Here is a 27836-nt window from a genome sequence, read left to right on the forward strand (position 1 = left end):
TTTAAGATGTTACAAATTACTTGATGTTTTAATATGTTCTTTCTTTGTTGAATAGCTTATTTTACATTTCAGTCAAAATAGTTATTTCACAGGTGAAACCACTAAGTAACTTACTTCCTACCTTTTAAATTAATAAAGTTACAGTCAGCCACATTGCTTGAGTCTTGCCAAAATCTTTAGAGAAACAACACAAACTCAGACATCTAAGTCAGATCAAATTAGAGCCCAGTATTTTTGATACTTTTATTGTATATGACTAGTTTTCTAGAAAACTATTCCAGAAGATACAGTCTTCCTTCCAGAAAATACAGCTTTACTGTCCTTAAGTGCCTAATCATTTTCAAGAGGAGGAGCAAACAGTTTGCCCTCAAGTATCTGGTCTATCAACAGGGGTCTGGCTAAGGAAAAAACGGCCTTAGAGCGTGATGAACCTACTTAACACTACCTGGTACCTCAACTCATGCTAAACATTCTAATTTGAGCAAAGCTAAATCATGGGTCTTATTAGTCTGTTTAGCAAAATCTCCACAAGATGAAATTTAGCTTACTACCCCCAACTGTTCAATGTTTTGGGTCCAATTTAGACACAAAAAAATGTTGTTTTATAATCCTAGACATTAGATTAATGAACTTTTTAAAAACAAAGTCATGTTTGGGCTTAGAAGTTTGCATAATGTTACACAGAATGATTATGATATCTTCCGAAACAGCTTGGGGTTGGGAAGTTACACATAGGTGCATTTGCATAACTATCCAAACTATTTTACTGTTTTCACAAGTACAACATAAATAACAAAGGTGCTAATTTCAAAGACAGGTTTCAAACAATGAGAATAAGAATATATTATTTCATATCAGGCAATAATAACCTTAGCCCAAATACTTTTAACATCTAAAGTGCATTAAATGACTTCCTTAGGAATTTTCCTAAGGACCAAAGGTAGATACAAATGGCCTATTTTAAATAGTAATATTACTCCATGTTCACAGACACTTAAAGGCAATCACTATTCAACATACAATTGTGGCAATTACTGATTTTTAGTTCTCAGAATTAGAGTTCCCTTTGTTTTTCCTCCCAGGCAAAGGAAAGCTTGATTTGCTCTGGGGTTGAGAAAGTTTACTGGCTAATAAAGTGAATGGTTCAATCAGAGTTTTCCGATCTGTAACAGTCACCTCCCACAGTCTTACTTTCTCACTTTTTGCCCACTGCTGTGCCACTTCAGCGTCCACTTGTCTCTGCTCAGAAAGGTCGATTTTGTTTCCTAATACAACAATTGCTACCTGAAAGAAAACGGATTGAAAAGATCATACTAGTACTTTGCCAACATCAGTTCCTGGGCAAAATGGAGACATAAGGAAAATTGTTCCACTTAACAAACCTGCTTCATTAAACTGATTCTCAAGTGTGACTGGATATTAGGATTTCACCTTACTCCTTAATGCATTTTTGTTAAAAATGGAGATGCTCGGCCGGGCGTGCTGGCTCATGCCTATATTCCCAGCACTTTGGGAGGCCGAGGCTCGTGGATCTCTTGAGGTCAGGAGTTCGAGACCACCCTGGCCAACACGGTGAAACCCCATCTCTACTGAAAATAAAAAAATTAGCCAGGCGTAGTGGCGTGCGCCTGTACTTGGGAGGCTGCGGCAGGAGAATCGCTGGAACCCGGGAGGCAGAGGGTGCAGTAAGCCGAGATGGCGCCACTGCACTCCAGCCTGGGTGACTGTGCAAGACTCCATCTCAAAAAAAAAAAAATGCAGATGCTCTGTAGTTTGCTAACTGTAAAAAAAAAAAAAAAAAAAAAAAAAAATTAGCTCAGGTATGAATGGAAGATGGACTTGGGAAATTGGCATCTAGGATACAGACTGGTTTCAATGAGTCTGCATTTCAGTTTGGCTACACTTGATGTATGAGAGATTTGCAACATAGTACTTCAAAATAAGACAGCTGGAGCTGTGGGAGTTCTGTATCCATGAGAACAGGAATTGTTGTGTTCACATTATTCACAATACTAAAAAGGTGACTGCTAAGTGTCTGTTAAATGTATGGGCCAAAAACAAACAAAAAAAGTATGTGCCAATAGGAACATTTTACACGAATGCTTACTATACACCAGACACTGCGCGTGACAGAATACAGCAGTCAAAGCTCAGGGGGAGGAGAAGAGACCCCAAACCAGATTTTCAGATAGTGCCCATAAAGATTACACAAGACGATGTGACAGTAGACAATGGGCAGCAAGAACTGTCAAAGGCCTCTCTGAGGAGCAGCAGTGAACTCATCAGATCTTGGAACCACTATTGTCTTCCTTCCTGTCTGTACATTGAGCTTGAGCTCCCTGTGCTACAGTAAGGCCATGCCTTGCTGGCAGGATGAAAGTGGGCCCAGAGCTCCAGTTTTCTAGGGGAATCACATACTCTATCTCATCTTTCAAGCCCTCCTGTCATTCTTCATCACCCAGACTTTCATCTTCATGTATCTCCCCTACTGTGACCTCCATCTCCCTCTCCTCCCAACTGCAGAAACTCGTTTACCCCTTAGAATTCAGCAAGACTAACCCCCACTGCATCCTCCACCTCTGCGTCCTCCACCTCTGCTTTGAATGTTCCTTCACCTTTCCTAGTTGCCTTGCAGTCCTGCTTCCTCTATCACTCCCCTCCTACCACTACCACAAGGTTGGGGTAAGATGTCCTCCTTGTCCCTCAATGCTACCTCCAATGGTGTCCTTCTCTAAAACCCCTGCAGAAAGCTGATGCTATCAGTCTGTTGTACCTACTAATCCCAGGCCGGCCCCCCAACTGCTCCTCATCACAGAGCTGACTCATGGTCAACCTGCCCTCACCGTTACTCTGGTCATAATTCTTAGTGATTTCACTGGCCACGTAGATGCTGCTTCCAGTAACCTGGTCTCTTATTCTTTGACTTCTCCAATGGTCTCATCATCCTTACCTCAGCCATTCACCACTCCCGTGGTCATATCCTAGACCTTGTTTTGTTTGTTTGTTTTTTTAAAGAGACAGGGTCTCTCTGTGTCACCCAGGATGGAGTGCAATGGCTTGATCATAGCTGGTTGCAGCCTTGAGCTTCTGGGCTCAAGTGATCGTGATCCTCCTCCTCAGCCTGCCCAGCTAGTTTTTTAATTTTTAGAGATGGGGTCTTACTTTATTGCTGGAGCTGGTCTCAAACTCCTTGCTTCAAGCAATCCTCCTGCCTCAGCTCCGCAAAGTGCTGGGATTACAGGCGTGAACTACCACATCCAGCCTAGACCTTGACATTGTAACTGCTCTCTATGATCTCAGTTCCAGGCATCCCACTCTGACTCCTGCCTTCCCAGTCATGCCTAATGCCCCCATTGCAAGAATTCCAAACACCACAAGGACGTACAACCTACTGGCTCTACTACCTTTATCACTGTCCTTCCACCCTACTCATGTCCTTAATTCCTCCCTACCCAGCTTAGATTATTTTTATTCACTCCCTTGCCCCCATTATCCCACCATATTCACCTGGCAAAACCCCTCCCTTGTTAAATTTAACTATTAACCAGACTCTGTGCCTACACCATTTAGCTGAATATGGCTGGAGAAAAACATACAACCCTGCTGGCCCAGATCATACCACTGATCTCAAATGAACTGGTGTTCTCCGGCAAATGTATTACATTTTCTCCATTTACTCTGTAATGAGACATCTCATACCTTTGGTGCCCTTCTACAAGTTCCAGTATCTCCTCTTCCTTCCCCACTTTCCTTTTACCTGATGACCATATTGTTTCAGTAAGATACGCAATTAGAAGAGAATTTCAGCCAGGCACGGTGACTCACACCTGTAATCCCAGTACTTTGGGAGGTGGAGGTGGGTGGATCATGAGGTCAGGAGATTGAGACCATCCTGGCTAACACGGTGAAACCCCATCTCTACTAAAAATACAAAAAAATTAGTCGGGCATGGTGGTGGGCGCCTGTAGTCCCAGCTACTTGGGAGGCTGAGGCAGGAGAATGGGATGAACCCGAGAGGCAGAGCTTGCAGTGAGCCGAGATCATGCCACTGCACTCCAGCCTGGGAGATGGAGCAAGACTCCATCTCAAAAAAAAAAAAAAAAAAAAAAACTTCCACATTCTTCCGCCACCACATCTACCAACCTACCATCTTCCAAGCCCATTTGCTCTGCCCTAAAACCCATCCTCCTTTACCCGGACAAGGATGTCACTCCAGCACTTAGTCCCCTCATCATCAATTTTCTCCCATTAGCATACAAACACAATCTTATCTAAATAAAACAAACGGCCGGGCATGGTGGCTAATGCCTGTAATCCCAGCACTTTGGGAGGCCCAGGTGGGTGGATCACCTGAGGTCAGTAGTTTGAGACCAGCCTGTCCAACATGGTGAAACCCTGTCTACTAAAAATACAAAAATTAGCCAGGTGTGGTGGTGAACGCCTGTAATCCCAGCTACTCGGGAGGCTGAGGCAGGAAAATCGCTTGAACCTGGGAGGCGGAGGTTGCTGTGGGCTGAGATCATGCCACTGCACTCTAGCGTGGGCAATAGCAAGACTCCATCTCAAAAAAAACAAGGATGATACATCTATAGCCACAGGATGAATATTATACATTAGTTACCAAGAAAAAAAAACGGGGGTAGGTGGATGGGTGTGGTGGCTCACACCTGTAATCCCAACAGTGTGGGAGGCTGAGGAAGGAGGACTGTTTGAGACCAGGAGTTCAAGACTAGCCTGAACAACATAACAAGACCTGTCTCTACAATTAAAAAAAAAAAAATCTGGGTACTGATATGGAAACAACTCCAAGATATGTTACATGAAAAACAGAAGGTACAGGATAGTATGCCACCTGGTGTGAGAAAGGGAAAAAAGGCTAGGCACACGGTGGCTCACACTCATAATCCCAGCACTTTGGGAGGCTGAGGCAGGAGGATCACTTGAAGCCAGGAGTTGGGAGACCAGCCTGGGCAACAGAGCAAGACCTTGTCTTTGCAAAAAAATAAAAATAAAAATTAGGCAAGCATGGTGATGTACTCCTGTAGTCCCAGCTACTCAGGAGACTGAGGCAGGAGGTCACTGGAGCCCGGGAGTTTTAGGCTGCAATGAGCTATGATCATGCCATAGCTCTCAAGTCTGGGCAACAGAGCAAGACCCTGTCTGAAATAAGGAAAAAAAAAAAAAAGGAGGAAAAATATTTTTAATGTATACTCCTATTTGCTTGCATTTATACAAAGAAACTCTGGACGACTGCCCCAAAACTAATAAAGGGGTAAAATATTTTAAAAAGCATGCTTAATGTACAGGATCTTGGTGGTTGAGGACAGCTGTGGGAACCAGACTGAACACAGTCCTTTTTACATATGATTGTCATTTTTGAACCATGTGCAAACATTATTCAATTTTTTAAAACCAAACATGAAAATAAATAAATGCAACTTAAGCCATATCATGTCATTCCTTTGCCCCAAACCAGTGCTTTCTGATCTCACTAAAAGTGAAAGGCAAAGTGCCCTCATCACCTACAACACACCTCCTAGCCCACTCTGGCTTCACTGCCGATTCCTGAACATGGCAAGCAAATTCCGACCTCAGATCCTTGGTACTAGCTATTCCCTCCACCTGGAGCACTCTTCCTTCCAGACATCAGCTTTGCTCCCTCCCTCCTTACCTCCTTCAAATATCTGCTAAAGTCACCCTACAGAAAATAGCACCCTCATTCCCCATTCTGCTTTTCCACATAGCATCACTCATTGTAATGTATTAAATATATTTATTTACTGTCTCTCTCACTCCCAAAATAGAAGCTTTATTGGGATATGGACTGTTTTGTTCTCTACCACATTCCCTGTACCTAGAACAATGCCTGGCACATAGTAGTTGCTCAATAAGCATTCACGGAATTAATACGATTATGGGGACTGAAGAAGCATATGAGGAAGGTACTATTATTCTCCTTTTACAGATAAGGAAACTGAAGCAGAAAAGCTGAGAAGCAAAGCCAAGATTTAAGTATCTAGTACGTGAGTGTTCACTGACCTTTCAACTTTTGTGGGGCAGAGAGGGGTCTCTGGAGGATACCCAAGTAAATAATTACAGCATTTGCCTGTTTCAGTGGGAAAGATGGGAAATACGGGGGAGACGAGCTTTCATGCCTTCTTACATCTTTTCAAAACCTTGTGAATATGTTATCTATTCACAAAGTAAATTAGTATTCTAAATAAAATATCAATAACCCAGATGTCCTACAACAGATAAATGGTTAAAAAGAGTTTGGTACATACCATGGAATACTACCCACCAAGAAAAAGAAATGAACTACTGATCCATGCAGTGACTTGGATGAATCTCCAGAGGATATGTGAGTAAAAAAAGCCAATCCCAAAAGATAACATATTGTATGATTTTTTTTTTTTTTTTTTTTCCGAGACAGAGTCTTGCTCTGTCACCCAGGCTGGAGTGCAGTGGCATGATCTCAGCTCACTGCAACCTCTGCCTCCCGGGTTTCAAGCGATTCTCCTGCCTCGGCCTCCTGAGTAGCTGGGATTACAGGCGTGTGCTACCATGCCAGGCTAATTTTTGTATTTTTTTTAGTAGAGACGGGTTTTTCACCATGTTGGTCAAGCTGGACTCGAACTCCTGACCTCGTGATCTGCCCACCTCGGCCTCCCAAAGTGCTGGGATTACAGGTGTGAATCACTGCACCTGGCCTGTATGACTTCTTTTATATCAGGGGTCCCCAACCCCTAGGTCATGCGCTGGTACCAGTCCAGGGCCTGTTAGGAACCGGGCCGCACAACAGGAGGTGAGCAGGGAGTGAGCAAGCATTACCACCTGAGCTCCGCCTCCTGTCACATCAGTGGCATGAGGTTCTCACAGGAGCTGGAGAATCAAATTGTGAACTGCACATGTGAGGGATCTAGGTTGCATGCTCTTTTTGAGAATCTAATGCCTGATGATCTGAGGTGGAACAGCTTCATCCCCAAACCACCCCAACTCCATCTGTGGAAAAATTGTCATCCACAAAACCTGGTGCCAAAAAGACTGGGGACCACTGATTTATATAATAATCTTGAAATGACACAATTATAAAAATGGAGATCAGATGAGTGGTTACCAAAGGTTAAAGTGGGGGTGAAGATGGGAGGGAAGTGGGGCAGCTATAAAAGAGTAACATGAAGGATCTTTGTGGTGATGGAAACGTTCTGTGTCTTGACTGAATCAACACAAATATGGTGGTTATGATGTACTAGAGTTTTGAAGATGGTACCACTGGGGCAAACTGGGTAAGGGATCTCTCTCTGTTACTTCTTAAAACTGCATGTGACTCTATAATTGTCTCAAAATAAAAAGCTTAACAAAAAATATACAAAAATCTAAGTTAAGAACATCTAGCCAGTACTTTTTGTTGTTGCTGTTTGTTTTGTTTTGTTTTTTGTTTTTTTTCTACCATCTAGCCAGTACTGTTAATCAGTATATTATCTGGTTTCCTAGACAATGAAGAGTCTGCCACGTGAAGATCTGGAGAAAGATTTGAGATAAGAGAGTTCCAGACAGGGAAACAAGCAATTGAGAAAGCTTAATAGGAAAACAAAACTATCATGTTGAAAAAACAGAAAGTAGACCGGTGTCACTGGAGTATAGTGAGAGACAGGCAGATAATAAAGATGAGATGAAAAGGACAGGCATGGGCCAGGTAATCTAAATCTTTACAGACCACTGTAAGGCATATGAATCTTATGTTTAAGTGGTATATGGGTAGAATCCAATAATTATTAGGTTTCTTTTTTTGGTAAGCCTGAAGACAAGAATCCTATGTACCCAAGGAGATAATAAAAAGCCCAAGGAGGGCGGGCATGGTGGCTCATGCCTGTAATCTCAGCACTTTGGGAGGCCGAAGCAGGCGGATCACAAAGTCAGGAGATCGAGACCATCCTGGCTAACACGGTGAAACCCTGTTTCTACTAAAAATACAAAAAATTACTGGGCCTGGTAGCACACGCCTGTAGTCCCAGCTACTCAGGAGGCTGAGGCAGGAGAATCCCTTGAACCTGGGAGTTGGAGGTTGCAGTGAGCCAAGATCGTGCCACTGCACTCCAGCCTGGGTGAAAGAGAGAGACTCAGTCTCAAAAAAAACAAAAACAAAAACCCAAGGAAACAGCAATACCAAAGAACATAAAATGAATTATGTAGTACTTGAGATAAGAAGTCATTAAAATTCAACTTGTAGATGGTAACAAGCAAAAGGCAGAAAGTCAAATTCTGGTCCTAACTAAATTCAGTCAGACCTGTATTTCTTGGGTTAAGAAAAAAATTCTAGGCCAGGCAGAGTGGCTCACACGTGTAATCCCAGCACTTTGGGAGGCCAAGGCCGGCAAAGCACTTGAGGTTAGGAGTTCAAGACCAGCCTGGCCAACGCGGTAATACCCTGTCTCCACTAAAAATATAAAAATTAGCCGGGCATAGTGGCACACTCCTGTATTCCCAGCTACTCGGGAGGCTGAGGCAGGAGAATCGCTTGTACCCGGGAGGCGGAGGTTGCAGTGAGCCAAGATCGCATCATTGCACTTTGCACTCTTGCCTGGGAGACAGAGCGAGACTCCGTCTCAAAAAAAAAAAAAAAAAAAGAAAAAGAAAAGAAAAAAATTGTGAAGGTTTTACAGATACTAAGAATATATTGTAATGATCTGAAAATAAACTACCCAAAAGTCTGTGCTATAATTTAAATGGTATTATAATTCACATTTGGCATTTTTAACATATCCACTTGCCTCTTTTTTGTCTTTGAACTTATCGATTTCTTTCTTCAGAAGCTCCACTCTTTGAAAGGATTCAAGGTTATTCACACTGTACACAAGAACGAAGCCATCAGCAAATGAAAAATAATGCTTTGGCAGCTCCACGCCTTCCTGTAGACCTCTGGTGTCATAAAGATGTAACTGTTCTTTTACTCCTCGGTCTGTTTCTACTGAAGCCATGTATACATCTTCCATTGTTTCGCAATCTTCCATTCCTGGGATTAAGAAAAGAAATTACTCTTTTTGGCTAAGTCAGTGTCAACTGCTCCGTATTTTCTTGTCCTTTAGAAATTGGCTTTCTAGGTTTCCTATTTACCACATATAATAATCACATTTCTATTTTACTTTTTTTTTTTGGAAACAGGGTCCTGTTCTGTTGCCCAGGCTGAAGTGCAGTGGCTCGATCTCAGCTCACTACAACCTCCGCCACCTGGGCTCAAGGGATCCTCCCACCTCAGCCTCCCAAGTAGTCCCTCCCAGCTGGGACTACAGGTGCCATCATGCCCAGTGAATTCTTGTACTTTTTGTAGAGACGGGGTTTCACCACGTGGCCCAGGCTGGTCTCGAACTCCTGGGCTCAAGCAATCTACCCACTTTGGCCTCTAAAGTGCTGGGATTACGAGTGTGAGGCACTGCACCTGGCGTAAACAAAATTCTTTTAAAAAATATTTCTTCTGCATAAAAATAAAAATCCCCTTCTTGTTTATGATCTTTTAAAAACGCATTTTACCACTTTGTTTCATTTGTGCAAGTTTTATCTCTTCAACTAGTCTCTAAGTTTATTAAGTGAAAGGAACCATTCTGTGTACACAGCAAATATTCAATAAGCCCTTACTGATAAAAGAATTAAAGGGAGAAGATTAACACTCTTAATTTTAATAAGTAGTGGAGAGACATGTGATAAGACAGGTAAGGTATAGTCCCAGTAACCACCTCCATATTTAAATATGAGTCCAGGCACGGTGGCTCACGCCTATAATCCCAGCACTTTGGGAGGCCTAGGTGGGCAGATCACCTGAGGTCAGGAGTTCAAGATCAGCCTGGCCAACATGGCCAAACCCCATCTCCACTAAAAATACAAAAATTCGCTGGGTGTGGTGGCGGGCACCTGTTATCCCAGCTACTTAGGAGGTTGAGGCAGGGAGAATTGCTTGAACCTCGGAGGCAGAGCTTGCAGTGAGCCGAGATCATGCCACTGCACTCCAGCTTGGGTGACAGAGCAAGACTCCGTCTCAAAAAATAATAATAAAAAAATAAAAATAAATCAATGTGAGATACATCCAGAGGTAAAATCACATGGGTAACATCCTATACCCCCCCCCCAATGATACTATGTTATAGTTTTTTTTAAACTAGTTACAGTTTTCCTAAACAACCTAAATACTGTAGAATGATTTGTTCCAGATGCCTTACATGAAATGTCCGTTAAGTATTAGATTACATAAAATCTCCACAAGTATTAGATTAAAAGGAATAATCACATGGTAATACATAGATTGGATCATTGAGAAACCAAAAATTTACTTTCATCAACATAACTCATAAGGAATGTATTCAGTGTTTAGAAAGGTAAAATTATTCATAAATCTGATTATGTATATACGTGTCTGTGTCATCCTGTCATAAATTAAGCCCTAAGGAAATTAAAGGTTATCTATTAAGACACAAACGTATTGGGCTTTGATTACAAATTAATTTAAAAGCAAAAATTACCAAGCATTTTGTCATGTGATTTTTTATCCACCAAAAGCCAGTCCGGTTAGCCCACCTCCACCTGCCTCTCCAAAAGGGGGTCTAAAGTTTAGACCTTTTGATATTTTGGTACTCTAAAGATCAAATGAAGTCAAGAGTCTTCCACTAGTTCTCTAGATTTCCTCTCCCACTCCACGCTGCTGGGCAACTACCCATCTCGCACACCAGGGGAAGGCTTAAGGGTGCAATCTCTGGGGAGTATAAAATAGAGGCTGTCTAGACTGTGGGATAAAGGGAATGAGTTCCACCATGAAAACAGGGCAATTAAGTGACATGCCTGCGCACACACACATACTGAATGTTGAAGTCCTCCGGCTTTCCCTTTCTGCTCCCAAAACACTGGCAGCCAGCTCTTTATCCCCATCCAGGGGAATCTGGAGAATCTGGCCAACGGAAAAGGAAAAAATCCTAAATATACTGACATCTAGGTTTCCCCAATAAATGCCCCTGCCAGATCACTTTAGTGAAGCTCTAAGTCATGAACCCTATCCATATGCTTAGAGCTTCCAATTGGCTTTTTAAGTTGTATTTATTTATTTTTGAGACAGGGTCTCACTTTGTCATCTAGGCTGAAGTTCAGTGGGACAATCTCAGCTCATTGCAGCCTCAACCTCCTGGGCTCAGGTGATCCTCCCACCTCAGCCCTTCAAGTAGCTGGGACTACAGGTACATACCACCAAGCCCCACTAATTCTTGTATTTTTTTGTATAGATGGGGTTTCACCATGTTGCCCAGGCTGGTCTTGAACTCCTGAGCTCAAGCAATCTGCCTGCTTCTGCCTCCCAAAGTGCTAGGATTACAGGCATGAGCCACTGCACTGGGCCTAGGGGTCCATTTTTAATTATGAACAGATAACCAAGGTTTAGCAGACACCTGAAGAAAATAGAGACCAACAAGAAGAGACCGCTACAGAGAAACCAACTATACAAAGAAAAGAAAAACAAAAACAAACAAAAAACTACCTAATCTATCAAAAAAATAAGATAGTACATCCATGAAATAAGAACAGGATACTAACAAAAACTCAATAGAAGGGCTGGAAAATAAAGATAAGAATATCTACCAAAAAGTGGTACAAAAATATTGAGAGACGATAAACAGGAAAGGAGCAATAAGAAAATTCAAGGACTAGTCCAGAAGGTCTAGCATCCAAAAAGAGAGTTCCAGAAAACAAGGACAGAGAACACAGAGGAAAGAAAGCAATAACAAAATAATTCAAAACTGAAGAACATGCATTTCCATATAGAAGGGGCCCTCTAAGTGTCCAATACAGTAAATGAAAACAGACTGGCCAGGCGCGGGGGCTCACACCTGTAATACCAGCACTTTGGGAGGCCAAGATGGGCAGATCACCTGAGGTCAGGAGTTCAAGACCAGCCTAGCCAACATGGTGAAACCCCATCCCTACTAAAAATACAAAAATTAGCTGGGCATGGTGGTGCGCACCTGTAATTGCAGCTACTTGGGAGGCTGAAGTGGGAGAATTGCCTGAACTCAGGACACGGAGGTTGCAGTGAGCTGAGATCGTGCCACTGCACTCCAACCCGAGCAAAAAAAGAAAAAGAAAGAACAGAAAAGATCAATTCTATGACGCATCACTGAAATTTCAGAACACTGGTGTCTTAGTCCATTTGTGCTTCTATAACAAAATACCACAGACTGGGTAATTTATAAATAGAAAATTTCTCTCTCACAGTTCTGGAGGCTGGGAAGTCCAAGATCAAGGTGCCAGTAGGTCTGGTGTGTTGTTATGGCACAGTCCCTACTGCAAGATGGAGCCTTGTTGCTGCATCCTTGGGAGGGGTCAAATGCTGTGTCCTCACATGGTGGGAGAGACAGAAGGGCAAGAGAGCACTCCCTTCAACCTCAAGCCCTTTTATAAGGATGCTAATCTTTCATGAGGTATTAGTCCTCATGAAGGTGAAGGGTGGAGCCCTCATGACTTAATCACCTGTTATAGGCCACAGTTCTTAATACTGTTACATTGGAGATTAAGTTTCAACATGAATTTTGGAGGAGACACTATCCTTCAAACCACAGCAACTAAGAACAAAGAAGAGAGCCTAAAAAAGTTTCCACAGACAAAGCATCAAGAATCATAATGGTTCCCAGATTCTCAAAAGTAGCACTAGAAGCAAGAAGACAATAGAAGCTGATAAAGTTAAAGAGACACACCTTCTATGAATCAGCAATTTCATTCCTAGATATGTATACCAGAATTTATCCCATAATAGCCAGGATACATGTACAATAATGTTCCAGAGTAGCATTATTTCCAATAGCTCCAAACTGGAAATAACCCAAATGTTCATGAAGACCTAACAGACAGAGGTAGTTTCATGCAATAGAATGTTACATCAATGAAAAGTAAACAACCACAGCTACGGCAAAATGGATGAATCTTTTATTTTTTTTTCTAAATACAGATGGGGTCTCCCGATGTTGCCCAGGCTGATCTCAAACTCTGGGGCTCAAGTGATCTTCCCACCTCGGCCTCCCAAAGTGCTGGGATTCCAGTGGTGAGCCACGATGCCTGGCCTGATGTGTCTTACAAATATAATGTTGAGTAAAAGAAGCCAGACATGGATTAATTTAATTCATAGAAAATCCATAGGGCAAAAAATAGACCATTTAGTGACACACATATGTGGCAATTAAAAATAAAAAGAATGATTAACCAAAAGTCAAGGGAAGGAATGAGTTGCAACTGGACAGAGGAACACAGGGAGCCACTGGCCTGTCCTCAATGTTGTACTTTTTGATCCACGTGGAGATTATGTGAAGGTTTGTCTTATAATTATTGATTAAACCATATATGCGATGCTTTCAAAATTCCGAAAGTATATTATTTTTGACCTAGAGTTCTATATCCATCAAAATTACAATTCAAATGTTAGTGTAAAATAAAGACAGTTTCAAACACGCAAAGCCTCAGAAAATGTATCACGTATATTTTCTCAGAAAACTATTTGAGGAGACCCTCCATAAAAACTAATATGTAATCATAGAAACAGGAAGAAACAGAACCTAACACAGATATGAAGTAAAGGAAATCACAAGCACAATTAGTAAATATCCCAATTCGGAAGCCCCAGGGTCACGACTATGTGCCAGGTAGAGGGCATGTTGAAGGCCATCATCACTGGATGTTCTGTTCTACTGTACAATCTTTTCAACCCCAGAAAGTACTGGAAAATGTGCTCCAAAAAAAAAAAAAAAAAAAAGGTATAAGCCAAAAGAAGAAGACAAGAGATCTAGGAAACAGGAAATCAAAACCAGGGAGAGGCCGGGTGAGTGGCTCATGCCTATAATCCCAACATTTTGGGAGGCTGAGGCAGGCAGATTGCTTGAGGCCAGGAGTTCAAGACCAGCCGCAGCAACATGGTGAAACCCTGTCTCTACTAAAAATACAAAAATTAGCCGGGCATGATGGCGCATGCCCGTAATCCCAGCTACTTGGGAGGCTGAGGCAGGAGAATCACTTGAACCTAGGAGGTGGAGGTTGCAGTGAGCCGAGATCGTGCCACTGCACTCCACCCTGGGTGACAGAGCGAGACTCCGTCTCAAAAAAAAAAAAAAAAAACCAAAGGGAGAAACAAAGGGGAAGTTCCATGATGATGGTGGCACAGCAGGTAAGAGAACACAGAGCTCCTGAAAGGACACAGCCAAGAAAAAAAATAGATTATCTGATGGAGCTGACCTCATGCAGAACTGAGAAACATCTGGACTATGTGGAAAGAACTAGCAAAAGGTATAAACAAAACTAAAGAAATGGCAAATACATGTTGGCTTCCATGAAAACAATACAAAAAAAAGAATCACACTATACTGCTCTGCTGAGAATACCACTGACCCTTAAACAACACAGATTTGAACTTCACGTCTTACATGTAGATTTTCTTTCTCCTCTGCCACCTGACACAGCAAGACCAATCCCTCCTCCTTCTCCTCAGTCTACTCCACATAAAAACAATGAGGATGAAGACCTTTACGATGAACCACTTCCAGTTAATAAATAGTAAATATATTTTTTCTTCCTTATGATTTTTTTTTTTTTTTTGAGATGGAGAATCACTTGAACCCAGGAGGTGGAGGCTGCATTGAGGTGAGATCGCATCACTATACTCCGGCCTGGGAGACACAGATTTTATTTTATAGGCATTATCATCAAAGAGAGTGTCTTATATCCTTTGCAGTGGCTATTTTTCACTTACATTCTTCTTTTCAAATTTAAATAATGGTAACCTCTTATACATTTTAAAATAACCTTTATTTTTTAAAGCAGGTTTTTGTTTTGTTTTGTTTTGATACAGTCTCGCTCTGTTGCCCAGGCTGGAGTGCAGTGGCGTGATCTCGGCTCACGATAAACTCTGCCTCCCGGGTTCAAGAGATTCTCATGACTCAGCCTCCTAGATAGCTGAGATTACAGGCACGTGCCACCATGCCCAGCTAATTTTTATATTTTTAGTAGAGATGGGGTTTCGCCATGTTGGCCATGCTGGTCTTGAACTCCTGACTTCAAGAGATCTGCCTGCCTCGGCCTCCCAAAGTGCTGGGATTACAGGCGTGAGCCACCACACCCGGCTTCTTCCTTATGATTTTAATAACATTTTCTTATCTCTAGCTTACTTTATTGTAAGAGTACAGTATATAATACACACAACATATAAGACATGGCAATTAACTGTTTATGTTATCAGGTTTAAGGCTTCTGGTCAACAGTAAGCTATGAGTAGTTAAGTTTCTGGGGAGACAAAAATTTGGTTGTCAACTGATGGGGGGGGCGGTGTTGGCACCCCTAACCCGTGCACTGTTGAAGGGTCAATTGTACTGTATTTATATATGCCAGCAGCTCCCCAACTGTGGTCTGCAGATCTCATGAGGTCTCCTTTCAGGGGACCCACATGGGCAAAACTATATTCATAATACTACTAAAGCCATTTGCATTTTCCACTGTGTTGATATTTGTACTGATGTTGCAAAAGCAATGGTGGGTAAAACTGCCGGTACCTTAGTGCAAATCAAGTCAGTGGCACTAAACGTATAGTTGCCATTAGATCCTCTCTTCACCATCCTGTGCTTGCAGTTAAAAAATTAAAAAGCCAGTTTTACTTAAGAATGTCCTTAATGAAGCAATAAAAATGACTAATTTTATTAAATCTCAAGCCTTGAGTATATATCTTTTCAATATTCTATGGAATTAAATGGAAACTATACATAAAGCATTTCTGCATGCAATTATGGTAACTGTCTTGAGGAAAATCTCTTGTGTGTTTTAAATTGCAAGCTGAACTAGCCATCATTTTTAAAAAGAATGACAGAAAAACTATGTATTTACAATATTTGACAAACATTTTCTCAAAAATTAATAAAGGAAGCCTATCATTTCAAGGAAAGTAACTATGGTAACAGTATTTGTTGTCAATAAAATTTGAGCTTTCAGGCAAAAATCAGAATTGTATCCATCATCATGAACTTGATAGATTCCCAATACTGATGAAATTGGTATTTCATCAGATATTAACAAAAGTGATATGGAAGACTTCCTTAGCGAACCAAAATTTCCAAAATGACCAATTCACGATGCTAAAAAACTCTGCTTGGGTAAAAAGATCCATCTAAAATGCAGGATCAATCAATGAGATTTTAATTTAGCAGAGTAAAAAAGTTCACGAATATGATTTCAGATTCTACACTGCAAAAACCTTTAAGTAACCATCACTTGTTGAGTTTTAGTGAAATACCAAAGAAAAATACCCATAATTACCTGAAAAGGCTATTAAAGTATTCCTCCTACCTTTTCCAACTACATATCTGTGTGCGGCTGGATTTTCCTCATATATTTCAACTAAAACACCTCATCACAGCAGATTACAAAGGCAAGTGTTAATAGATATGATAATTGCCTTCTATTAAGCTGGACATCAGAAAAGATTTTCTAAAAAGTAAATCAATGCCACCTTTCTCACTATTTTGAAAACATAATTTTTTTCATAAAGTTATTTTAGGATATAATGAGTTTATTAGTGTCATTTAGAAAAAATAAGTAGTTTACAAATGTCTCCATTTTCCTTTTCTTTTTTTCTTTTTTGAGACAGGGTCTCCTAAGTTGGAACGCAGTGGTGTGATCATGGCTCACTGCAGCCTCAACCTCCCATGTGATTCTCCCACCCCAGCATCTCAAGTAACTGGAACCACAGGCACATGCCACCATGCCCACCTGGATAATTTCTTTCTTTTTTTTTTTTTTTTTCTTTTTTTCATTTTGTTTTGTTTTTAGTGGAGATGAGGTCTCAGGCTAGTCTCAAACTCCTGAGCCCAGCTGATCTTCCCACCTTGGCCTCCCAAAGTGCTGAGATTACCAAGCTGTGAGCCATCACGCCTGGCCACGGTTTTAATTTCTAATACAGTAAATGTTGGAAGATACAGCCCACATAAACAAAAGTTGTTTGGGGTCCTCAGTAAGTTTTCACAGGGCAAAAGGATTCTGAAACCAAAAAATTTGAGAACTACTGACATAGGTATTATAATAAACAGTAAATATGAATTTAACCACAATTGTTAAACATTATTTTAGAAAGCTAGAAGAGAAGCAGAGCACATAGAAATGGTTAATGAAAAACAGAAATGTGGGCCAGGCGCAGTGGCTCACGCCTGTAATCCCAGCACTTTGGGAGGCCGAGGCGGGCGGATCACTTGAGGTCAGGAGTTCGAGACCAGCCTGGCCAACATGGTGAAACCCCGTCTCTACTAAAATAAAAATACAAAAATTAGCCAGACGTGGTAGCACGCACCCATAGTCCCAGTTACTCAGGAGGCTGAGACAGGAGAATTGGCTGAACCTGGGAGGCGGAAGTTGCAGTGAGCCGAGATTGCACCACTGCACTCAAGCCTGGGAGACAGGGTGAGACTCCATCTCAGAAAAACAGAAATGTGCTTTAAGTTACTTGCCAGAAAAAAATGCTTTGATGATCTCTGTTTACTTATCTAACACAAACGTCATTTCATTCTAACCTGTGATATCTATCTTCCTTACTAAGCCATGACCCTCCAGAGATGCTATCTTCACCTCTGTAACCCAAGGCCTGATTACACGTATCATATACCAATTAATAAATAATTATTTGACTCAGTGAATGAATAAATGAATGAGGTAGCCCAATTCACAAAATTAAGTCATACTCACCAAACGACTGTTTCTTCCATTTTTAAAAATCTACATACAGCAGCTCAGCAAAGTTGTTTTTGTTTTTTTTTTTTTGAGATGGAGTCTCGCTCTGTCGCCAGGCTGGAGTGCAGTGGTGCAATCTCAGCTCACTGCAACCTCTGCCTCTCACATTCAAGCGATTCTCCTACCTCAACCTCCTGAGTAGCTGGGACTACAGGCATGCACCGCCACACCCAGCTAATTTTTGTATTTTTAGTAGAGACGGGGTTTCACCATGTTGTCCAGGATGGTCTTGATCTCTTGACCTCATGATCTGCCTGCCTCGGCCTCCCAAAGCGTTTGGATTACTGGTGTGAGCCACTGCGCTCGGCCTTTTTTTTTTTTTTTTGAGACAGAGTCTCGCTCTGTAGCCCAGGCTGGAGTGTAGTAACACCATCTTGGCTCACTGCAACCTAGGCCTCCCAGGTTCAAGAGATTCTCCTGCCTCAGCCCCTCAAGTAGCAGGATTACAGCCACCTGCTACTATGCCTGGCTAATGTTGTATTTTTAGTAGAGACGGGTTTCACCATGTTGGCCAGGCTGGTCTTGAACTCCTGACATCAGGTGATCCGCCTGCCTCGGCCTCCCAAAGTGCTGGAATTACAGGCCTGAGCCACCATGCCCACTGGAAAGTTATGTTTTCTTAAATCAGTGATTCTATGATTCGTAATGTAATGAATTTACACCATTCATTATGTAAATACACGGAAAACCACATATATACAAAGGAATATATATCCATATTGATCTATCTATATTGGCCATTTCTTTCCTTACCTGTGATAACTTACAGCAGGCACTCTTGAATTTCAATAACACTAAGACTTTTTTCCCTCCTCTTTTCTTACCTCTTAATCTCTTTTGGTCCCTCTGGATTATACCTCCCCTTTATGTACCATCAACCACCTTTAGTTTAGCATGACCAACAAAAGACCCCTGATAGCTCCCAGAACCTAGAGACAAACTAGAGAAAAACAATCTTACCAATAGTATGATTTCCATAAAGGAGCTGCTCCAAAATTGCAGTTTTCCCCACAGATAACAATCCACAAACCACAACCTTGCAGCCCTTTCCCATCTTCTCTCAGGATATCACTGTGGAGAGAATAACAGGTCTTTTAAATTGTATACTGTTGAAATTAACCATTTCTTTTTCTTTCAGTATTTCAATTTAATATGTAACACACGCACAGGGGAAATTTTCAAATACAGAAAAGGAGATATAGAATAAGGTATAGCCTTCCAAACCCCATTCCCCAGTCTCCCATTTCCTCCCTTAGAGCAATAAGCATTATCAGTTTCTTATATATCTCACGGAGACAATGTAGATAAATATAAGAATACAGGCCAGGCACAGTGGCTCATACCTGCAATCCTACCACTTTGGGAGTCCAAGGCGGGTGGATCACCTGAGGTCAAGAGTTCGGCACCAGCCTGGCCAACATGGTGAAACCCCATCTCTACTAAAAATACAAAAATTAGCCAGGCGTGGTGGCACTCACCTGTAATCCCAGCTACTGGGGAGGCTGAGGCAGGAGAATCACTTGAACCCAGGGGGCAGAGGTTGCACTGAGCTGAGATTGCGCCACTTCACTCCAGCCTGGGTGAAAGAGCTAGACTCCGTCTGAAAACAAACAAACAAAAAAACACATGGATAGGTATGAATACATCTTTGTTTTCAAAAAGAATAAATACATTTTATATGAAGAATATTTCAATACTGATTAAGTCTATAGCAATCCAACAGACTCTTAAATCCTTGAAAGAGACTGCCTACTCATCAATATTTACCTGGAAAAATAAACATTTAAGTAAAAATTTAAGGAGGCATGAGGATAAAATTTTTAGAAAATGGACATGATTTTTCAAAGAAACATGAAAGTTTATGTCAGTCTTTTCTCGAGAAGGGAAGAAACTGGATTTTGGTAGTCGCGTGGGCTTTTTTTTTTTTTTTTTTTTTTTTTTGAGACAGGGTCTAGCTCTGTCACTTAGGCTGGAGTGCAGTGATGAGATTTCGGTTCACTGCAACCTCCGCTTCCCAAGAGCAAGCGATTCTCCTGCCTCAATCTCCCAAGTAGCTGGGATTACAGGTGCCTGCCACCATGCCCGGTGAAATTTTTGTATTTTTAGTAGAGACAGGGTTTCACTATGTTGGCCAGGATGGTCTCAAACTCCTGACCTCAAGTGATCCGCCTGCCTTGGCCTCCCAAAGTGCTACGATTACAGGCGTGAGCTACTGCACCTGGCTGTCACGTGGGCTTTCTTAATCATATTTCTTTTTGAGGAAGAATAGACAACTCTAGAAAAATTGCCCATGCACAGGACTTCATGACTAAAACACCAAAAGCAATGGCAACAAAAGCCAAAATAGACGAATGGGATCTAATTAAACTAAAGAGCTTCTGCACAGCAAAAGAAACTACCATCAGAGTCAACAGGCAACCTACAGAATGGGAGATTTTTGCAATCTACCCATCTGACAAAGGGCTAATATCCAGAATCCACAAAGAACTTAAACAAATTTATAAGAAAAAAACAAACGACCCCATCAAAAAGTGGGCAAAGGATATGAACAGACACTTCTCAAAAGAAGACATTTATGCAGCCAACAGACACATGAAAAAATGCTCATCACTGGCCATCAGAGAAATGCAAATCAAAACCACAATGAGATACCATCTCACGCCAATTAGAATGGTTATCATTAAAAAGTCAGGAAACAACAGGTGCTGGAGAGGATGTGGAGAAATAGGAACACTTTTACACTGTTGGTGGGACTGCAAACTAGCTCAGCCATTGTGGAAGACAGTGTGGTGATTTCTCAAAGATCTAGAACTAGAAATACCATTTGACCCAGTAATCCCATTACTGGGTATATACCCAAAGGATTATAAATCATGCTGCTATAAGGACACATGCACACGTATGTTTATTGGGACACTATTCACAATAGCAAACACTTGGAACCAACCCAAATGTCCATCAATGATAGACTGGATTAAGAAAATATGCCACATACGTCGGGCACGGTGGCTTATGCCTGTAATCCCAGCACTTTGGGAGGCCGAGGTGGGCGGATCACGAGGTCAGGAGATCGAGACTATCCTGGCTAACACAGTGAAACCGTCTCTACTAAAAATACAAAAAATTAGGTGGGGCTTGCAGTGAGCCGAGATCATGCCACTGCACTCCAGCCTGGGTGACAGAGCGAGACTCCGTCTCAAAAAAAAAAAAAAAAAAGTAATACACTACAAATGTACTTTGATCACTCATTGATAATATGATTATCAGGATAATATAATTATCAGGATAATAGGATTAACAGACAACGTTTGCTAAAAATTATACATTGTTTTGTATTGTGTGTATATATTAATAAATTGGGGAGTTCCTTTTGATATTACCAAAGAAGTCTTCATCATGGGCAAACAGTAAAAGTAACTGAATAAAAGTAGCTCAAAACACTAGCTAAGAATTTTAAGCATTTTTTGGAAGGAAAGCAAAGAGATGACAGAACAGACCTCATTAAATATTTTACACTATCAAAAAGAAAACAAAGATGAAAAGATAAGTGTGATTAATCAAAGCAGGCTGAAATATTCTAGGTTCCTGGTTGCCTTCCAAATAGGAAACAATACCACTACATAAAGCAGATGAGTGCCTTGCTACCATCAATTACAAAGTTAAGAATTCTTTAAAAAATAATTAACCTTTTGAATAAATAACACATACACAAAAATACTTTATTTTCTATAAATGATCGCTACGGCAGGAACTCACATTACAAATAAGTGGTTCTCATGCTTAGATATTTTCAGATTTACAAATAAAAACTACTAAAAGTTTGGTTCTTAAAGCACTTATAATTATTTAATAATTCCCAAACACAATAAATGTACACCAGTTCCTGCGAAATATACAAAGGTGGTCATCTGCAGTACCCTGAATGGGCACTGAATCACATGAACCGATCCTGGGGTAACCAAGCCTCTTACTTAAATCTAGGTTTCAAGAATTTGAAAGGCTCTGTAGTACATGGGTCACCTTTAGGTTCCTTTCAACACTGTGATGCCATGATATTAGAAGTTGCTTATCCAGAGAATACATCAACACTGAGGTGAACACAAAAAGCAGTAGTTACAGCTACTTGTCACATCCCAACCCTAAGAAACTGGGCAATAAAATTCAATCTGTGACCTATTAAACCTCACCTGATGTAAATTACTAAGAGAACGTGCTTAATAGGCAAGATTCAGGGCAGTCTTAAATACTTATTGCTTTACTTTCCAGGCTAATCAATAACATTGCTAGAGAATAAATACAACTTCCTCTCTCCAACTTGAGGCTAAAAAAAAAAAAAAACAGAGAGTAAATATATGACCTGGTCCATTCCTGTGAAATGCTTTGTCAACATTCTCTTTGAAGAGCCATCAGAAACAGCTCCCCAAAACCGTTAGTGCTTCTGTTCTTCTATGTAAGTGGGCCATTCTATTTTTATAAGTAAAACACAACTTTCTGACGCAACCAGAAAAACAATACCAAAACACTGTTAACATCATAGGAGAGATGTTATAAATCTCTAAAAATACTGTCATGTGGGGAAACCACCTACACTGTGTATTTACTTATGTCAACATTATGTATAGTGTGGAATACTTTCACTTATCCATATATGAATATATTTACATACATAAAAATATATTCAACAGGTTTTGCACACAGTATTGCACAAAATAAAATGTAATAAAGCAGATTCTAGCTTACCATTCTTTTATTCATTTACCAAACATTTACTGAGGGCCTGCCATCATGCCAGCCATCAGGGACAAACTAGGGGGCAAAAACAGAAATCATCCCTTGTCCTCAGGAATCTCAAAATCAACTGGAAACACAAATCCAAATCTTGTAAAACTGTTAACTGAGAAACTACAAATTGAGAAACAAAACTGCAAATGTGATTGATAAATTAGCAGTGATTATTCACACTACTAGAATTGTTTTTCCAAATGATTCATCCAACTTTTTAAATTTTATTTTTACTGCTCCTTTAGGAGCAGGACTACGCCCATAGGCAGCGTACCTACAGTAGCACATTCAACTTTTTAGTCATCCTCACCTTTGAAATACATACAGGGCTGCACTACTTACCATTTTCATCACTACTGAAGTGGTCTGGGTGAGGCACCATGTTCTCTCACCTGGTCTCTCAAAGATATCGTAATCCCCCAAACCTGTGAATATGTTACTTTACATACTCATACAAGAATTTTGCGGGGGTGATTAAATTAAGAACTTCCATATGAAGATATTATCCTGAATTATCTAGGTGGGCCCAATGTAATCACAAGTGTCTTTATAAGAGAGACACAGGAGTGCTGGAGAGGACAGAAGGTGTAATTGGAAGATGCTCCTTTGCTGGCTGTGAAGATGAAGGAAGCAGTCAGGAGCCAAGGAATTCAGGCAGGCTTCATAAGGTGGAAAAGCCAAGGAAATAAATGTACTCTCCCCTAGTACCTCCAGAAGGAACACAGCCCTACTGACTTTGGTTTTAGCCTGGAGATATTTACAGATTTACAGACCTAGTCTGATGTACAAACTAAAAGACGGTGAATTTGTATTATTAACCAACAAAGTTGCTGAAATTTGTTACAGGAGCAATGGAAGACTAACACAATTTCCTAAGTAGTCTCTCTGCTTCCATTTTTTCTCTCCTTTTAGCCTCAAAAGGAGCAATCCGAGTTATCTTTTTAAAATGTACGCCATATGAAGTCATCCTTCTGTTCAAAATCTGCCAATGAAATCCAAAGTCCATGTGAGAACCTTCACCTCTCCGACGTCATTTCCCACCTTCCCCTACTGTGAATTTCAGCCACACTGCTTCCCTGCTGTTCCTCTATTAATCTTGCATGCTCCAGTCATGGCTCTTTTCCCTCTGCCTGAATCAGACCCCTACTCTTACTCCCAGACTCCTATCCTTGAAGTCCTTTCTTAAATGTTACCTTCTCTCAAAGACTTAACCTGGACACTCCATTCCAAATTGCAACCCTCACCCGCTAACACTCCCTCATCACTTCCCTCCCCTTATCTTTTCTCCTTAGCATTTACCACCAAACCCAAAACACAGCTTACTTCTGCTTACTGCCCATTTCCAAGAAGGCCAAAAATTCTGCGTTGTTTCCTGCTGCATCCCCAGCAACTATGCCTGGCACATATTAGACACTTAATAAATATTTGTTGAATCAATCAATGAACCAGATAGACTCTTAAAAACGTAAAGCTGTGATTTAAAAAGAAAGAAAGAAAAATATGATGTGGGAAAAAAGATAATCAAAACCGCTACGATTAAGAGATAATGACTCTCTTAAGCCTTTGCCACATCTGAACGCATAATCTGGAAGGAAATTAAAGCCACATGACTTAAATTAAAGCCAAGTGAAAATATTCTGGAGAAACAAAGTAAGCCAGTAACCTATTTCTCAATTAAAAAAAAACCCGCAACGCAAAATGCCAGCATTTTCTCGGCATTTCTTCTCTAAAACATTCACACCTGCCAAACAGGTCTTGGCAAATAAACATTCTGCTCTTCTGAAAAACTGTGGTTCTCATGTTAGCAAATTTGGGACGAAATCCGTATGCAGAAAAAGCGCCGAGCCGCCCGCAATCCACCCACTCCATGACCCTTTTTTAGGAGAAAATCCCTGGGCGCTGGGGCCTGCTGGAGGAGCTTCACGCAGTCTGGAGCTGAAGGGACACAGCGAGCGCCCCGACCCGCGACGCCCCGACTCCGCGAAGGCCTCCCTGGGGGGCTGGGGAAGCGTCGGGGGATCTCTCAGCGCAGCTCTGGGGCCCAGATTTCTGCGCCCGTCGTGCGGTGGCCAGAGAGGGACAGCGCGGCGCGGAGACGCAGAGACTCCGCAGGGGGAGAGCCCGCGATGCGTGAAACAAACCTGTTCTCTCCTCAGACCTCAAAGACAGCGGCTCCACCGCGGTACGCGGCCACCGGCTTTGGAGCCTGGACCCCAACTTGCCTCCTCTCGCGGAGAGACAGTCGCCGACGCTCGCTTACCCGCCGAAACCGCGCCGCCAACTCTCTCACCTCTCGAGACGCCCAGGCCGCTCAGGCTCGAATCTTGCGGAGCAGGGGGCGGGACAATAGCGGCCGCTGCGCCCCACTCGGCAGAACTCCGCCCACCAGGCGCGATGCCGGAACTACATGTCCCATGACGCTCTGGGAGGCCGCAGCTTTCCACCGGAAAGAGGGTGGCTGAGGTGGGGGAGGAGCCCAAAAGGCATTGTGGGAGTACAGCTCTTTCCTTTCCGTCTGGCGGCAGCCATCAGGTAGGCTGCGTTGAGGATCTTTGCTCTTCCATCCGCCTTTGATCGTCTTCCTCTTCAGCCATCCAGGCCCGGGGACCCTTCGTCCTCGGAGATAGGTCTCCCTCCTGTGCGGCCAGAGTTTGGTCAGGATGCGGGACAGCAAAGGGGTGGAGAGGCGGCCCCCGGGGCGGGTTGAGCGAAGATGTGATGGCGGCGCGAATTCGAGCTGGGCCCGGATCCTGGAGGAGGCGTGGGGCTGACGAATGGGGCGCCCGGGACAAGGCAGCCTAAAGTGAGGCTGCTGGTTGGGTGGGGTAGATGCATTTTCCTCGAGAGTTAATCCTCGGTGGCCGCAGCAGTACCTTGTCCTGTGATGTCAGCGGCATCTCCTTTCAGGTCCTCCTTGGGGACGCCGCCTGCCGCAGCCACCCGCCCCCTTGGTGCTCAGTTCTGGTTCTGTTAATTCGCCCCACCAAAACGTGCCGAGCACCGCTCTGTGCTGGGGTTGCGGAAGTGACTGAACGCGGCTCCGTGGGCGCAGTGGTGGGGGTTGGGCTAGCTGTCCCCGGCAGTTGGTGCAGAGCCATTTTCATTCCCGGCGGTTTCCTTGTGCTTGTTGGGGAACTAAGATGGACGGATACAGTCTTATTGTACTTAAAGTGGATGATATTTAATACACAGTTTGATTTCACAGGTAAGCCAAGATGGGTGCATACAAGTACATCCAGGAGCTATGGAGAAAGAAGCAGTCTGATGTCATGCGCTTTCTTCTGAGGGTCCGCTGCTGGCAGTACCGCCAGCTCTCTGCTCTCCACAGGGCTCCCCGCCCCACCCGGCCTGATAAAGCGCGCCGACTGGGCTACAAGGCCAAGCAAGGTACGTGATCGACTGCGTGGATGCTTGGATAAAATTATATTCGAGAAAAGTTGGAAACCAGCTGTTAGGAAGACACTGCTGCCTCAGTGTCTTTTCTTTGCATAGGGCTTTGGCAGAATAGAGCTGGCAACACTGGTCAGTTACTGTATGCACTGTTGTCTAAAGTGGCAAGTGTGTCAAAGGTTACAAATCTGAATGAGTTCAGACTAAAGCAAAATAAACAGTGTGCCTCCCTGTGTGAGTAGCCTAAGGTGCATTGAAAAAGACTGGGATGTGTTTTATTTTTTTCCATTAGATAGCATTAACTTACTGTTGAAGTATTTTTGGTGGAGTATTAGTGACAAGCCATTGAGTCTTAAGCCTTACGGCTTCCTATAAAATCACTAATTTTGTGTGTGTTTGTGTGTAGGTTACGTTATATATAGGATTCGTGTTCGCCGTGGTGGCCGAAAACGCCCAGTTCCTAAGGGTGCAACTTACGGCAAGCCTGTACATCATGGTGTTAACCAGCTAAAGTTTGCTCGAAGCCTTCAGTCCGTTGCAGAGGTAAATGGTTTTGAGTAGCAGTTATATTGAATACTGCCTGGGGATGGTGGGAGAGACAGATTAAGCAACTTTTCTGATTGTACTTAGGTGAGCTGTCTCGTGTATAAAACAGGGTTTGTAATTTTTACTAATCTTGGTAAAGAGTAATTGCTTGAAAGACTTGTAAGTCTTTGTTACAAATGCGTGTGTATATACTGGAAGTACTTGTGGAACCTAAGCTTTAAGGCGGCAAGAATATGCAGAAGAGACCAAATGTGGCCTGCACAGCCTAAAATATATACTAAATATTTTTAAAGCTAAACGTTGCTGAGCTCTCAGTTGTATGGAAAAAGATAAGGTCCCCAAACCCTAAATTTTGTTACCCAGATATTCATGCCCTAGTCAGGAATGGAGTATTAAGAGGGAATGATGTGTTTCAGTCTATGTGTGTTGTTTTAGCAAGTCTACATTATCTCATTACACTTGTGATAGTCTAGGGAGAGATGCTTAGTAAATAACTTGAGTAGTAAAAGACTCTTGTCTGGTGGTGAACTAGAGTTGAGAATTAAAATTCTTTCTGACTTGCTGCTATAGGCAATGTGGGAGACTGACCTTGGGCCTTTTTTCCTATTCTAGGAGCGAGCTGGACGCCACTGTGGGGCTCTGAGAGTCCTGAATTCTTACTGGGTTGGTGAAGATTCCACATACAAATTTTTTGAGGTTATCCTCATTGATCCATTCCATAAAGCTATCAGAAGAAATCCTGACACCCAGTGGATCACCAAACCAGTCCACAAGCACAGGGAGATGCGTGGGCTGACATCTGCAGGCCGAAAGAGCCGTGGCCTTGGAAAGGGCCATAAGTTCCACCACACTATTGGTGGCTCTCGCCGGGCAGCTTGGAGAAGGCGCAATACTCTCCAGCTCCACCGTTACCGCTAATATAAGTAAAGTTTGTAAAATTCATACTTAATAAACAATTTAGGACAGTCATGTCTGCTTACAGGTGTTATTTGTCTGTTAAAACTAGTCTGCAGATGTTTCTTGAATGCTTTGTCAAATTAAGAAAGTTAAAGTGCAATAATGTTTGAAGACAATAAGTGGTGGTGTATCTTGTTTCTAATAAGATAAACTTTTTTGTCTTTGCTTTATCTTATTAGGGAGTTGTATGTCAGTGTATAAAACATACTGTGTGGTATAATAGGCTTAATAAATTCTTTAAAAGGAGAAAACTGAAACTAGCCCTGTAGATTTGTCTGGTGCATGTGATGAAACCTGCAGCTTTATCGGGGTGATGGCAATGCTCTGCTGGTTTATTTTCAAGTGGCTGCGTTTTTTTTAGTTTGGCAGGTGTAGACTTT

General features: G+C 42.1%; 2 protein-coding genes across 13 annotated transcripts; one reads left to right on the forward strand and one right to left on the reverse strand.

Annotated features, from left to right (window-relative positions):
* Nucleotides 1-24992, reverse strand: NKIRAS1 (NFKB inhibitor interacting Ras like 1). Of its 10 annotated transcripts, none has more exons than XM_057301606.2 (6): nt 24705-24842; nt 21969-22102; nt 19260-19381; nt 18742-18852; nt 8772-9013; nt 219-1284 (listed from the first exon to the last, which is right to left on the reverse strand). In XM_057301606.2, the coding sequence occupies exons 4-6, from the start codon at nt 18833-18835 to the stop codon at nt 1042-1044; spliced, it is 579 nt and encodes a 192-aa protein (XP_057157589.1). In that variant the 5' UTR covers nt 18836-18852; nt 19260-19381; nt 21969-22102; nt 24705-24842; the 3' UTR covers nt 219-1041. The 10 variants fall into 10 exon arrangements, with proteins under 10 accessions (XP_054965539.1, XP_054965538.1, XP_054965540.1 ...); XM_057301607.2 differs by lacking the exon at nt 24705-24842 and adding an exon at nt 22522-22588; XM_055109564.1 differs by lacking the exons at nt 21969-22102; nt 24705-24842 and adding an exon at nt 24854-24992 and having other exon boundaries at nt 1-1280; nt 8768-9013.
* On the forward strand, nt 24883-27707 carry RPL15 (ribosomal protein L15). 3 transcript variants are annotated; one of them, XM_003826164.6, is made up of 4 exons: nt 24883-25095; nt 25769-25950; nt 26360-26496; nt 27112-27707. In XM_003826164.6, exons 2-4 carry the CDS (start codon nt 25779-25781, stop codon nt 27415-27417), a joined length of 615 nt encoding a protein of 204 aa, XP_003826212.1. In that variant the 5' UTR covers nt 24883-25095; nt 25769-25778; the 3' UTR covers nt 27418-27707. The 3 variants fall into 3 exon arrangements, with proteins under 3 accessions (XP_003826212.1, XP_003826214.1, XP_054965536.1); XM_003826166.6 differs by having other exon boundaries at nt 25081-25217; XM_055109561.2 differs by lacking the exon at nt 24883-25095 and adding an exon at nt 25234-25366.
* Nucleotides 27708-27836: the final 129 nt, after the last annotated feature.

This window comes from Pan paniscus, chromosome 2 (genome assembly GCF_029289425.2).
Source record: "Pan paniscus chromosome 2, NHGRI_mPanPan1-v2.0_pri, whole genome shotgun sequence".
Taxonomy (NCBI): Eukaryota; Metazoa; Chordata; class Mammalia; order Primates; family Hominidae; genus Pan; species Pan paniscus.

Excerpts from the sequence above, each read along its gene's own strand:
- NKIRAS1 (XM_055109564.1), bottom strand. The coding sequence starts at position 18,835 with ATGGGAAAGGGCTGCAAGGTTGTGGTTTGTGGATTGTTATCTGTGGGG. Across the intron at positions 9,014-18,741 it reads TTATGGAAATCATACTATTG|GAATGGAAGATTGCGAAACA; the intron begins GTAAGATTGTTT and ends TCTTAATCCCAG. Across the intron at positions 1,281-8,767 it reads CAAAGACAAAAAAGAGGCAA|CAATTGTTGTATTAGGAAAC; the intron begins GTGGATATGTTA and ends TCTTTCAGGTAG.
- RPL15 (XM_003826164.6), top strand. The coding sequence starts at position 25,779 with ATGGGTGCATACAAGTACATCCAGGAGCTATGGAGAAAGAAGCAGTCT. Across the intron at positions 25,951-26,359 it reads GGGCTACAAGGCCAAGCAAG|GTTACGTTATATATAGGATT; the intron begins GTACGTGATCGA and ends GTTTGTGTGTAG. Across the intron at positions 26,497-27,111 it reads GCCTTCAGTCCGTTGCAGAG|GAGCGAGCTGGACGCCACTG; the intron begins GTAAATGGTTTT and ends TTCCTATTCTAG.